General features: G+C 38.5%; 1 protein-coding gene and 2 long non-coding RNA genes across 3 annotated transcripts; 1 reads left to right on the forward strand and 2 right to left on the reverse strand.

The window, feature by feature from the left end:
- Window positions 1–219: 219 nt before the first annotated feature.
- LOC308664870 lies at window positions 220–3,464 on the reverse strand. The gene is made up of 3 exons (XR_014025771.1): window positions 3,308–3,464; window positions 2,166–2,288; window positions 220–976 (listed from the first exon to the last, which is right to left on the reverse strand). It is a non-coding gene; the product is annotated as an uncharacterized lncRNA (long non-coding RNA).
- A 2,048-nt stretch (window positions 3,465–5,512) lies between these two features.
- Window positions 5,513–12,053, reverse strand: NDUFS6 (NADH:ubiquinone oxidoreductase subunit S6). The gene is made up of 4 exons (XM_081322414.1): window positions 11,861–12,053; window positions 8,492–8,545; window positions 6,865–6,987; window positions 5,513–5,645 (listed from the first exon to the last, which is right to left on the reverse strand). The coding sequence occupies exons 1-4, from the start codon at window positions 12,014–12,016 to the stop codon at window positions 5,577–5,579; spliced, it is 402 nt and encodes a 133-aa protein (XP_081178540.1). The 5' UTR covers window positions 12,017–12,053; the 3' UTR covers window positions 5,513–5,576.
- Window positions 12,054–12,165: 112 nt separating this feature from the next.
- Window positions 12,166–14,424, forward strand: LOC308664920. Its single transcript, XR_014025782.1, has 2 exons — window positions 12,166–12,266; window positions 12,797–14,424. It is a non-coding gene; the product is annotated as an uncharacterized lncRNA (long non-coding RNA).
- Window positions 14,425–14,728: the final 304 nt, after the last annotated feature.

The raw sequence follows: 14,728 nt of genomic DNA on the forward strand, positions 1-14,728 counted from the left end.
TTTTGCTATGCTAAGCAAATGTGGATGGGCCACTTTCTGAATCTAAAAAGCAAAATGTAGGCCGAATTTCATGAGGCCCATTGTAAAATATATTTCTGCTGCAGGTTGCCCACCCTGACAATAACTGCATTGTAAAGTTACTCCAGAAATTATGTTCCTAGTCATCTCAGGCCAACATAGAAATAAATGAAGTACAGACAATCGTTCATGGCCGGTGTTTACTGTGCTACTTGCTCCATCGACAGTGGTGGACTACAAACCATAATGATTTTGTTCACACAACACCTTAAGATACGTATTTCTTGCAGCTTTGCCCCTATGATACAGGTAGTTCTTGCTTAATGACATTGGTTTAGTGACAGTTCGAAGTTACAACGGCATTGAAAAAAGAGATTAGCAATCAGACCTCACACTTACAACCATCAAACATCACTACGTTCACAGGATCATGATTTGGGCACCTAGCAACTACCCTGCGTCTACGATGACACTATCCTGCAGACATGTGATCACCATTTGCAAACTTCCCAGCCAGCTTCTGACAAAGTCAATGGGGAAGCTGGCAGGAGATCGCAAGTCACGATCATGTGATGTCCTACTTAATGACCACGGGTAATTCACTTAATGACTGCAACCAGAGCTATGGGAAATGCTGGTTGGAACTAAATGGAGTGGTCAATGTTTTGCTTAATGAATGTTTTGCTTAGTGACAGAGTTGCTGGTCCCAGTTAAGGTTGTTAAGTTGTTAAGAACTACCTGCATTGGATAAGAATGGATAACCTGCAGCCCCACAAATCCAGAGGTTCGCACTTCGCCTTAGTGAAGTGCTTTAGGCTACAAAAGGAATCCAATTTGCCATGACAAAGAATAGCAATGACCCCGAGTTGCTTCCAAGGTTCCTCCAATATGATGAGGTATTTCCAGGCATAAACTGAAGCTTTGTCCAAGTTCAATGCTTTCTTCCAATGTTTGGCACCTTGATGAATAAAAATAGAATTTTAGGAGGCAATTTCAGTGTGGAAGACCAAACACCGTTAAATACATCTTAAAAGAAGATGTATTTGTATGGTTTGAATATGTCTGTATCACTGGAGCTTATACAAGGTAAATGTTGATTTAACATTTTTGGCTGTTTTTATGTGTTTTTGTGGAGTTGGGTGGCCAATAAATTGGAATGAATGAATGGATGGATGGATGAATGAATGAATGGAATGATCATTCAACGCTTGAATTATATTCACATTCGGCAACCTGTGCCCATTGAGTCATTGTTTCAGAGATATTTTCTTACCTAAACAAAGAAACAGAATGATCAGTGGCAAGTCAAAAAGTTGTGGGGAGCAGGAGCAATTTCCAATTTCCTGCCAGCTTCCCCATTGAGTTTCCTTGTGGAAAACTGGTAGAAACCATTGGAAATTTCTTTGTTTCCCTCCCTCCTTCCCTTTTCTACCAGCTTTCCCATTTACTTTGCTTGCTGAAAACTTGTAGAGAGTTGTGCATGTCAGCTATTTCAAAGAATACTTCTATTTGAACTGAACTACCTTTGCCAGATGAACATCCATTTACCAATTTAGTGTCTTTTTAAGGCTCTTCACAATTCCGCATCCTCCTTTTTAGCACCCCAGTGATTCCATTATAAGATTACAATGTTCCTACACTAAAGAAGAAAATATTCAAAATGCAATACCTGAACTGAAGCTCTCACAATGCCTTACAGATACAGGGCAAATAGGACTTACATACGTACACTAAAATCTTATTTATTCAAGACTGAATTTCTGAATTTCATTTTGTTAAATAGGGCCCTGTGTTCAAGTGTGTCAAGATCCATCTGGATCTTCAGCCTATCTTCTGCAGTGTTGGCTATTCCTGACAGCTTGGTGTCAGCTGCAAATTTGTTGGATTCCCCTTTTATCCCTTTTTTTGATTTGTTGTTTAGTTTTTCCAGAATCTTCCCAGGTACTGATGTCAGCCTGACAGCTCTGTCAGGATCCATTTTTCCCCCTTTTTTCAAGATGGGAACTACATCAGCCCTTTTCTAGTCATCTGGTAGTTCCCCAGTGCTCAAGGATCTTTGAAATATATAGTTCAGTGGTTCTGAGATCACATCTGCTAATTCCTTCAGAACCTTGGGTATAATCCATGTGGCCCTGGTGATTTTTTACCTCATTTAGAACAGATAGGTGTTCTCTTGTGATTTTCTTGCTTATTTTGACTTGCATTCCTAATCTGTATTTCATCTGTATTTCATTTGTTGTTGTTTTTGATAGGTTGGACTGGTTTTTTTCCTTTTGTATAAAGATAAGAGGCAAAAAACAAGTTAAGCAGTTCTGTTTTCTCCCTGTTGCTTGTCACCTTGCCATTTTCTCCTATTAATGAACCAATCATTTCCTTGACTTTGTTTTTTATATGTTGAGAGAACCTTTTTTATGTTGTTATTTTTGCTTTTTGTTGCAAACCTTAGTTCATTTTGAGTCTTAGCTTTCCTGGCTTCATTTTTGCAGATTCGGACTATATGCTGATATTATGCCTTGGTTATGTACCCCTCTTTCTACTTTTTATACTTCTCCTTTTGTTTTTCAGTTTATCAGAGTTTCTTTAGAGACCTCTAAGGTCCCTTCCAACTTTATTATTATTATCTTATTTTTCTTCTTCACTGGAACTGTGCTAAATCACAATTTCTTATTTTTAAAAAATCTGCATAAAGCCACTGGAGAAGGTAATCCCTATTATCGGATACTCAATTGTGTATCTTTGCCCCGGACATCTAAATGAATGATTAAGGTTGTTTATTGCCTGGAGACTACATGAATCTGGATGGGGAAGAATTGGCTTCAACCCAGCCACACCAAGTCTGAACAGCTATGGGTTTTGGGCCTCACAGGTCCTGGAACTTGGAAGATTTCACCTTTGAAATCTGGGCAGATTTGCACTCTCCCATTAAATACAATTCTTAGATTGCAGATAATGCAAATTAGCAGCTGGTTCCTTTAGGACCTCCTTGTAAGATTTTGATAAAATTCTTATTTCTGTTGTATTATCAGAAACAGTAATCAAAAACTGATAAAGGTGTGAAATTATGAGCCACCAACATTGAGCAATTAAAATAACATGTTCTAACATTTCTCTACTATGCCTAACAGTAATCAAAAACTGATAAAGGTGTGAAATTATTATGAGCCACCAACATTGAGCAATTAAAATAACATGTTCTAACATTTCTCTACTATGCCTACTACTACAAAGATTTGTAAACTATATTCTGAGCAACTGTACCTCAGTGGAAGATCAGTAATGACAAACTCACTTTTATGAGAAATGGCTGCATAGCTTGGAAATATAATCCTGAATGCACACCCTAGAAGGCTCTCTTATTTCCATTAGAGATAAACAAAACGTTCCTGGAACAAAAATCAAATTAGAAAGTGTTCAATTAACAGAAGTAATTTGAACATTAATCCAACACCTATTTAGCAGATCAAGTCAAATCTTATTTCTCTAAATAAAGCAAGCAATTCCGGAAGGCATAGAAATTTGAAATACCGGTACATTGACTTAATAGCCTTTTTCAATGCAACATTAAACCAGAATTTAACTTATATGAACAAGCTTTAAGATCATAAGATCCTATGGTACTTTCTTGGGGGGATTTCCAACAAGATTGTAAAATTTCACTATTTCAAACAATCACCTTTGCTTACATACACATTTTTGTTGTTCAGTCATTTCTGACTTTTCATGACCTTATAGATATTATTTTGCCAGGATTGTTTGGTGAGTAACTATTCAATTTCTTGCAAGCCTGCTTGCTTGCTGATTTATTTACTTATTTAATATTTCTAATCTCCCTCAGAGAGGGGCTCTGGGCAGTACAATACAATCAATATATGAACGTATAAAATTAACATTACAATATTAAATACTTTCAGATAGTTTCAATTATAAGATTATGACATAAAATTTCAAAAAAAAATCCAAGATAGCCATTTATCATTAGTTAATTGGGGGGGGCTCTCATGGGGTCAGCCAGCCCTGGTTGCATCATCCTGTGTGCCCCCGACATGAGGCTACAGAGCCAAGATTTGATCCCTTTTTCGAAGGCCAAGAGAGCAGAGGCTCGTGTCATCTCTGGTGCTCCATAATGCAGGAGCAGCGAGATTCTCTTCATAAACCCCACCAGTTGAAATTCTTTGACTAAGGGGGTCTGCAGCACTCTTTCCTACTTGATCAAGTGGAACAAGAATTTGTGATGGGGCAAAGCCGGCCGGTTCCATAAATCACCTGACCTGCATGTAGGATTTATGGGTGATAACCAACACTTTGAATTGGACCTGAAAGCAAACTGGCATGTTATGTGCCCTTCTTTGGGTGCCCAGTATGGATCGCATGGCTACACTCTGCGAAGCTTGAGGGTATTTTGCAAGATTAGCCCCATGTAGACTGCATTGCAATAGTCCAGTCGGAAGAGGAACAGAGCATGAATGACCAAAAGGAAGGGGCATAAATTTTGAGGAAGGGCCATAACTGGCTCACAATGCAGAGCTGGGCAAAGGCCCTCCTGGCCACAGTTGCTACTTGCTCTTTGAGCAGGAGCCAGAAGTCCAAGAGGACTCCCAAGTTACACATTGGTCTGTTTAGGTTAGTGCAACCCCATTCAAGATCAAAGATGGTAAGCTTCTGGATAGAGGGGCCCACCCACAGCCACTCTGTCTTATGAGGGTTCAGTTGAAGTCTGATGCTTCAACTCTTATGCTTGTGCTATAAGAGCATTTAGATACTTGTTTTCTCCAACCTCAATTTCAACTGCATTTGATTTTTCCACCTATGAGCGTCCCTTCTAATAATCCTCACTTATGGATTATGTGACACGAATAGTTTGAGTTTTAGCTTAATTGTTCTTATCTCCATCTAGTACTTTTCTTCATCTAGTACTGAATGACTTCTTACGGTATCTTCTTAAGGGACTCTCGACACTTTTCTTCAGCAGTATAATTCAAAAGTATCCATTTTTCTTTATTCAGCCTTTTTGATGAACCAGTTTTCACAGCAAAATATTTCAACAAGGAAAACTATAAACCTTGACCGTAAGTACCCCATATCGTCAGTATGAGGTAGTTAACCTAAGCTATTATTTGTTGAAATAAGGAAACTTAATACATTCAGTATGAGATTATCTGTGGCATACCTAAATAAACCAACACTTACTTAACCACAGAAGATTCAGTCATAATACTGAATTGAAATTACTTCAAAATTCATCATAAAGCTTTTGAATTCTCAGCTGGGAGAATTGAAGAAAAAGCATAATGCTCAAGATCACTATATAACTATAGCTTAGTTATAAATCTGAACTAAGTCATTGGATACAGGGACGTGATCTATAGACTCTTTTTAATGGACAATTCTAATTTTTATATCAGTATCTTTCAACAGTTAAGAATGAAATAAATAATTCTACCTCTGTTATGTTCTCTTTCAGGGTAAAAAATAGACTTAAGAAAGGTGTCCACAATGGTTTTTAAATATGTATTTTATTCTATAACAAAAAAAGAAGTTCATAGTCAGAAAGATACATGTCAATGATGATGCTTCTGCTTAAACTGAAGTCCACAGTAACCACAAGTTCCTGTTTTTGTATCTTTGTCCTGCAAATATAAATGGTAAAAATTAAATACAATTTTATCATTTCTGTAAATTTATATGTTCATATAAATTCCCTGTCAATGAAAAATTATTTCTAAACTCTTAAACCTTTCATTCTTTAATTGATCTGAAGTACAATCTCGACTTAAAACCATTTAGTGATCCTTGGAAGTTACAAAGGCACTGAAAAAAGTGACCTATAATCATTTATGACCACTGTAGCATCCCCACGATCATGTGATCAAAATTTGAATGCTTGGCAACTGGCATGTATTTGTGACAGTTGCACTGTGCCCAGGGTCATATAATCACCATTTCCCAACTGGCTTCTGGCAAGCAAAATCTATGGAGGAAACCAGGTCCACTTAATAACCACAGTGACTCTCTTAATAACTGTGGCCAAAAAGGTTGTAAAATGCAGAAAAACTCACTTAACATCTGCCTTGCTTAGCAGCAGAAAATTTGGGCTCAATTATGGCCGTAAGTCGAGGATTACCTGTGTACACTTTGTTATATTAACTAACAATTATTTTCATGTCTTTAATGAAGGCTTTAGCTCTCCCAAGTAATATCCTAATATTACTTGAACTCTGCCTGCTCCACCAACTACCCATTTTTCATCTTCCAACTACTCTTGCCTTCTAATTAACTATTTAAATATATTTAACTATTTGATTTCTTCTTTCATTAAAAAGATTGCAAACTGTTGAACGGCAGTTCTCAAACATTTTGATGTCAGGCCCCTTTATGTGATAGCTTTGGGTTATGTACTTTATATCTACTGATATACGGATATTACAACTGAGAAATTTAAAAATATTGTCTGATTTCGCAATCCCCTGAATGGGTCATGGGAACCCCTAGACTAGAGTTTGAGAACCAGTGCAGTCCAAAAGACATTCCGTTAAAAAAAACTCAACGTATAAATTTCTGCAAATAGGAAAATAATGAGAACAAAAACAGATGTAAATACGGGTTAATACAAAATGGATAAGGAACACTGGATTACACTTAAAAACAATCCTTGGAAATACACATAATTCTAGTCTAGTGACCCACAAAACTAAATACAACTATAACTGTGGATTATTAAATGCTTGACAATAAATTTTTTCACTTCCATGATAAATAGAAAAATAGCTGAAAAATAGCGTGTTCCATACTTATTTTTCTAAACAGGATAATATGACTGATCACATATGGACAACTGAATTACATTACCAAATTTATATACACTTTAGGATGGCCCAAAGCTCCTCCACCACCATCACACCATACAACTCTAGTTTCAACTTCACTCACAGGTTGTTCAGCAATTAAATCAATTGCAAAGTTTTCATTGACCTACAACAGCAAAATAGAAAGATGTTTCACTATGTAACAATTCAAGCAATACACTTTGTTTAGCAGTAGTGATACAAGCCGTCATCACAACATTCTAATAGAAAGTAGTAATTGATTGGCTGCCTTCGGCGAGATTTAAAAACCTATCTATTCCAGCAAGCCGGCCTGGCCTGATAGATTTGGGGTTTTATTTGTAGATCTGGGGTTTTATTTGTTTTATTGTTGGTTTATTGTATACTTACTTTGCTCTGTACACCGCCCTGAGTCCTCCGGGAGAAGGGCGGTATATAAAACAAACAAACAAATAAATAAATAAATAAATAAATAAATGTTTCACTGATTATTATTTTGGGGGGATATTTGAAACTTGCTTTCTGTTTTCCCCACATTCTGTAACCCTGAATGCTGTGCATCGTTTTTAACCTAGAGAAGAAAATGTTGCCCTACTACTGCAACAGGATTTATGGAATAAAGATCTAACTGCATTTTAATATTATGAATGAGCCAAAAGGATAAAAGTATATTTAAATAAGAGGGTGGCAAAGTCAGAAGAGACATGAGTACTGCCACTACATTTTTAAGAAACAAGTCTTTAAAAGTTAATTAATTTATTTAGTTCAATGGAAAGTGTCCCTGCTTGATTTTAAACACTCCTGCTGCAACTACCTACCCCAGATCCCAGGCATTTCTTTTGGGCTTCCTGGGCAGGAAAGAGGATAAGGAATTCCCGTCAAGTATATTATTTGAATATATATTTAAAATAGTACCAACTGAACAATGATTTAGAAGGTGTAAGAAAAAACATAGCTGCAATATCCCATGGGACAGCTGAACATTAAAATAGGGTCCCCAGCTAATATGTGGGGTACATCACATTAGATCCAAATTTAATTTTCACTATGGATCTCTACAGAGCCAGTTTGCTGTAGTGGTTTAAGGCACCAGGATAGAAGCTAGATCATGAGTTCCAGTCCTGTTTTAAGCATAAAGCCAACTTTCTGTCTAAATTGGTTGATTTCTCTCAGCCCAAGGAAGAAGTCAATGGTAAACAAAAAAATCTTGCTAAGAAAGCTACAGAATTCTAGGAAGATGCCAGGAGCAATCATCAATGAGAAGGAGATTCTTAGCATGTATAACGTCACAAGGAAAGAACTCAATTAGTCTAAATAAAATGCCAATTAACTTTGCTAGATTATTTTAGATATGTCTAAATTGTATCTGTGTTGAAATAATCAGTACAAAATATGTGAATAGCACCAGGATGTTTTTCATCTATGACAAAGTTTTTTTTACAATGGGTTTACCAACTCCCATAAGTTGTAAGTCCTTTCAACTGTATCACATGCAAGCTTACTGTCATTTGAGGAAATGAAATGAGCTAATAGGTTTATTGATTAAGACATCAACTGTTTGCTCACAAGACAATGACATTTTACACTGAGCATTTCATCAATACCTGGAGAAACTACAGATTCACAGTAAATATTTCTGACACAGATTTTACCTCTTTTTGTCGCCCAACAAATCGAACCCTCCTGTAGTCTTTTTCTTCATAAACCTATAATTAAAGAAGGAATATATTGAAAAGAACATCAATTCTAATTTCAGGAATGTGGAATGGGACAAAAAATACCGTTAGTAGTATAATGACTAGCATTTTCAGATATTCTGATGCTACAGAGCAAGAGAACAAATATTTTATGGAAAACAATATATTCAGTAATAAATAGAAAAGATCTTTACAAATGAATGCTGCTAGATATGGAAAAGTATTTAGCTCTATTTCATGTACATTTTTCATATAAAATTCAATATTGTTACCATAATACCAAATATAATAGATGAAGCCAAATATACAAATATATTGTGTTTGTTCTACTTTGAATAAGCTTACTATGCTTTTTCAACCTATCAATTGATTCAAACTGGTTGGAGATTGGAACACCTGAATCAGCTGCATGTTAATTTCTGCCAGATGACTTAAATTATTTTAAAGGGCTAGTAATTTAGAATTATTAACTTACTCACGTTAAAACAATAAATCCTTGTATTAAAAGTTATTAGGAAAAGATGGTTATTTTTTCACCTGAATATTTTTTAAAACATGTCATGCTGCCAGTGTGCCAGAATAAGATACACAGAGGTAATTTCATGCAGAAACAACTATGAATAACTGGATGCAAGAAACAAACTATAGGTAGCCTTTGCTTAATAATCAGCTACCAGTTGAAATTACAACAGATCTTCCCAGAGCCCAATTGCTCAATTTTGAAGTTCCAGTGATCTACACACATACAATCATGTGATTCCATTTCAGAACTGGCTTGCATTTATGGCCATTTGCAGCTTATTGGAATCAATGACTACAATTTTTGGCATCTTTTGCCAGTTTCCAGAATTTACTTCTGGTTTCTGGCTGAAAATGTTCATTGGGGAAAATGCGTTCACTTAGTGACCTGCAATGTTAGTTTAATGGCTGCAGCAAACAGATGGTAAAATTGGGCATGGTCCTATGATGACCCACTTAATCACAACTTATGATTGTAATTCTGGACTCAACTATGGTTGTAATTTGAGGACTACCTGTAAATGTGAAAAAGATTGCAGTAGTTGTACTTCAGGATTTATAGGCACGTGGCTGCAATCTCTCCATTAAGAATTCAGTTTGTTGCCAGGTTTCCTTCTGAATTGGTCATTGACCTTGGACAATCCATAACTTTTATTGTAAGGAAGACCCTAAATATAAAATGCAGCAGTGTATGCGACGAGCCCTTGAAAATTCCACATTACTCTTCCGTCGAAACAGGATCTTTGGCTCATCTTTTAAGCCCAATCCATGTTGTCATTAGAGTGTTTAAAATCTTAAGAGGCTCAGCCCCAAATTGTTACCGGTAGTAGAAGCAGCATTCAACTAATTAATCAATACACACTTATCACAGATGCATTTGACAGTAACCTTACTTTTTTTATGGCAGGCACTATGTTATGGAGCAAACCAACAACAGAGTTAAAGCTAGCCCCTTCCCTATAACAAGTTAGGATGTGTCAATAATCATATTCTTCTTAATGTTCAGTGCCTTAATATTTGTACTGATTAGTTTTATAAGAGCCATGGTGGTGCAGTGATTAGAATGCAATATTGCAGGCTATTTCTGCTGACTGCCGGCTGCCAGCAGTTCTGCAGTTCCATCCTCACCAGCTCAAGGTTGACTCAGCCTTCCATCCTTCCAAGGTCAGTAAAATGAGGATCCAGATTGTTGGGGGCAATAAGCTGACTCTGTAAACCGCTTAGAGAGGGGCTGTAAAGCACTGTCAAGCAGTATGTAAGTCTAAATGCTTCATTTTTTTTCTTTTTTAGTAGTATTCTTAATGACTGTTTTAGCTGTATTTTGTAAACTGCATATGGTAGCAGCAAATAAAGTTTCTAAATCAATAGCCAATTAACTGTACATGTATTATTTTTCAGATCAAATGTTCCACTTTCAATTAAGATTAAAGAAAGCCTTCTCCTTTTAAAGCTTGTTAGTCTAACAACAAAACAAGCATTGCCACACTAGTGGCCTTATGGACTTATGCGTGATGTAGCAAAGTAACTACAAAAGACCAGGGTTTGCACTGTGATTATAATGACACGTTTTGTTATTTTCACAGTTCATGTCAGGTATCCACAATGGACAGGGAAAAACATTCAGTGACTGACTTATAAAACCTTTGCCTACTAACCAATTTTTTTTTGGGGGGGGGGAAGAGAGATAACACAACATGCTTTGTAAGTTCTTCAATTTTACCTTTGAGTCCTTTTATAACTTTAGAATGAATATAATATGGATATGATGATTTGTCACGAAGTACTCAAGTCATCTATTATTACTGCGGTTTGATAAAAACAACTCTGGGCCTCTGTCTTGGAAAGACAGAAATACAGACAACTGACAGCAGAAAAAGACCTAGTGGTCCATCGACTCTGCCCTTTTTGAGTTTTTTATTTTCACATTTTTGCACCCTCAGCAAAGGTGGGCATAAAGAACCCACCTTCTGCCCTCTCTTTTATTTTCCTTTTGAAGTTTTTAATCTCCCGCTGGTGGAATATCCAGCTTATTCCCCTAACACCCCGTTTCCTAAAAAATCAAGCAAGTGCTGACCGAAAACTTCCTCATGACTCTAGCTGCGGCTCCTTAAGTTCTTATTGGTGGAGCAGTGGGCTGCTGCCTCCTTAAGTAACACCAGCTGCCTGCAATTAGTGCAGGTTCGCATCCCACCAGGCTCAAGGTTGACTCAGCCTTCCATCCTTCCGAGGTAGGTAAAATGAGGACCCAGATTGTTGGGGGCAATTAAGCTGACTTTGTAATAATGCCGCTTGGGGGTGTGTGTGTGAAAGCCCTAACAAGCAGGCATATACATAGAATGAAGGCTATTGCTAAGCACATTTGATTTGTGCTTAGATTGTAAGCCGCCCTGAGTCTTCGGAGAAGGGCGGGATATAAATGGGATTAAAATAAAATAAATAATTGTGCTAAAGGTATTATTTTTCAGGCGTTTCCAAAGTTCACGTGTCACAAGACGCTCAAACAAAAAGAGACACAACGAAAGCATCGCCAGGTTTCGCACACGAAGCGCTACGAGAGCGGAAGGCATTTGGGCCACTTACATACTTCCTTTTCAAGACGCCTATTAATTTTCAGCAATTTAAACCTGAAAGCCAACGCAGCAGCCGCCAACATCCAAGCAGAATTTTCCTGGGTCCAAAAGATTCCGACTACAAACCGACCTGGAGCCACGAACAGCTAAGAAGCCCGATGCCACTTAAAGCGGAGCAAGAAGACGAAATTAAGGGGTGGTGGGGTGGGGGTGGTAGGTCGAGCTTTTTACTTACCTGACCCGTGTGCGTCACCTTCTCGCCCGTCGGACTTGTCACGACTCCATAATTCCTCCGCAATGTACTTCGCACAGAAGCCGGAGACCATTTACCCCTCAGCGGAATGAATCCCGCCCGCAACGCCCCTCGCAAGGGCAAGGCGGCCGCCGCCATTTCAGTAACTCCCTCTAAGCCTTTTTCCCCCCCCCGACTCCGCCCACAAACAAAGCTACCGCGCGGGCGCGAGCCGCCGAGGCAGCCGGTTGGCCGAGCGAAACTAAAACCCCTCCCACCGACTTCTGACGCTATACGCAAAAACGTAAAAAGGAAAAAGGGGGAAAAAAAAACCACCCCACGTTGCTGAAGTACTGGCCTGTTTACTAGGCCGCTGCTGACCCTGAAGCTCGGCGTTGCGTTGGGGCCTGTAAGTTTGGTGTTGCTGCGGTTTAACGGTGTAGCTTTTAATTCCGCGGGCAAAAGGGCTGATTTGGCGGTAGGATTCGGAAGCCGGGGAAGAACAGAACCGCGGTTTTCGTTTTGCGGTTCCCCTGCAAACTAAGAGGCCGAACCTGCGCATGCGCGTTTGGATCTCTAAAGGTAGTTTACGGCGCAAGAACATCCAATTCAGACTCCTTCCGAGCGGTGCGCGCGTTGCGTGTTCAAGATACCAATATCCGTTTAGTTCAGGGGTAGGCAACCTTGGCTCAGCATAGCTGGCTCAGGAATTCTGGGAGTTGAAGTCCACGAGTCATAAAAGAGCCAAGGTTGCCTACCCCTGGTTTAGTTTCTTTGGATATGGTGGCCCATAATTGTACGTCGCTTTTTAAAGTTGCGTACAAAATGGTGGTGCAAGTCTACAGTTTTGTCCTCTGCGTTATCAGATAGCCACGAAAAAGACTGTAGGAACAGAGTTGGGTAGTTACTCTAATGTGGTCTTTATATTTTCCTTTTTAGGTGCTTTACAGCAGTTTCAAGCATGTCGTCTCTGCTCTTGCGAAGTTTGTTGGCCGCAACAGCCAAAACAACCTGGTCCCTGAACTGCAGCTCGGCCACCCGCTCATTTTCTTCCTGCTTCCTGAGATGTCCAAATACTGTCACTCCCTTGCTTGGCCCACCTGCTACCAAGTCACTTAAGGCACATCTTTTGCCTTTTCTCTCATGTTGCCCACATTACAATTTGCAGCCTGTTGCCGGTATGAAGTGCAAGATGGTCATCAAGAAGCGCTGCAAAGATTGCTACTTCGTTCGCAAAAAAGGCCATTTGTATATATATTGTAAAACTTTCCCACGACATAAGCAGAGGAAGTTGTAAAACTCCTAACTGCACATTGAGGAGACACAAGACTATTCAAACATTACTCATTGCAGAAAATAATTCTAGAGGTAAAGGTTGCACAAGATGTTGATTTTGTATGTATGAAACGTATCAGCAAAATGGAAATAATTATTGTTGGCTTTTTAAACGTAGCTTAAAGGAAAAAATTGTATGTTGTATCATAACAGTTGCAGTAAGTAACTATATGCTGCCATCCTGGACACTATGTAAAATTCTGTCAAGATTTAAAATACAAATTCAAAATAATATGTTCAAGATCAGAGTGTCAATAGTTAAATATGTAGATTTGAATTGAAGACATTAAAAATTCTTACATCTGTTGCCTCAGAATGTACTACATTGATGTTTATTTTGCTTTTTGTTCCTAGTAGAGTGACTAGGAAAAGATGGAGGTCAGTTAGTTGATGTGGCCAGTTATCTACTGTGCTGTCTACAATATGTGCATTAAATTCAGATAATAAAGCTTGGGAGGAAGCAGCCACAAAATAAACATATTGGCAGATGTCATAAGTATACAAGGTTAAAAATGGCTCTAAATTCTTCCTTTTCTCTATTCATGTTGACAAAGGCTTAAAACAGACATGTCAAACACAAGGCCCGGGGGCCAGATCCGGCCCGCGAAGTGGTTTCATGTGGCCCACAAAGCCATCCTGGAAACAGTGAGGGAACGGCCCCCACTGCCTTAGCCCTGGCCCAGAGACCCTCCTCCTGCCAGAGACCCTCAGATCTTTCCCACTCCTGCCCAGGCCCCCATAGGCACCCTTGATGTGAATGATGTAGAGCTGGCCACGCCCACCCAGTAGGCCACGCCCACCCTGGCCATACCCACCCAGCCCCTTGAGGGCAACCGCAATGCTGATGCAGCCCTCAATGAAATTGACTTTGACACCCCTGGCTTAAAAAGAAAAACATCCTTTACAGTAAAGGCTTACAAACAGCTCTTGTCTTGTAACTTCTAGCTCTTAAGTGTGTTCGCAGACATTTTGCAAGATATGTTGTACTGACACAATAATTGGGATCTGTTCTATTACAATTTTGTGGACAGATAAAATGAAAAAAGTTAGCAAAAATGTTGAGTTATGACTGGGATATATTGATTTTTGTATTAGTGACTTTAATTGCTTAGCTTTGGTCATAAGTGTTACATCAATTGAAAAGCATATAAACTGATAGTTAATTTCATTGGGATATAAATTATCAATTTTTTTAATTTTGGAGTTTTTAATAAATATGCCATTGAAAAAGGTGTTTTAGCGATTCTACAGTACTGTTTGATATTTGTTAATTTTGGTTTATGTGACAGGAAGAAGAGAATACGGCCCAAATGGGAAAGATTTGTAAATTAGTTGTATCTGTGTGTGTGCACATTCATGCTCTTTTGAGTCAGTGTTGATTCTTGACAACCGCTTGGACAATTCCTCACAGTTTTCTTGGCAAGATTTCTGAAGTGCTTTGCCATTGCCTCCTTCCTAGGGCTGAGAATAAGTAATTGGCCCAAGATTACTTGGACCCGTGCTCAAGGCAGGAAAAAAAAATATTCTTCTGAGTTC

This window comes from Vipera berus (assembly GCF_964194415.1).
Source record: "Vipera berus genome assembly, chromosome: 3".
In the NCBI taxonomy this organism is placed as follows: domain Eukaryota; kingdom Metazoa; phylum Chordata; class Lepidosauria; order Squamata; family Viperidae; genus Vipera; species Vipera berus.

Bases quoted from the DNA above. Each gene is read 5' to 3' on its own strand.
- NDUFS6 (XM_081322414.1), bottom strand. From the start codon at position 12,016: ATGGCGGCGGCCGCCTTGCCCTTGCGAGGGGCGTTGCGGGCGGGATTC. The intron at 6,988-8,491 runs GTAAAATCTGTG...TTGCTGTTGTAG, and splicing joins TTGTTGGGCGACAAAAAGAG to GTCAATGAAAACTTTGCAAT. The intron at 5,646-6,864 runs GTAATGTAATTC...TTATATTTGCAG, and splicing joins CTAAAGTGTATATAAATTTG to GACAAAGATACAAAAACAGG.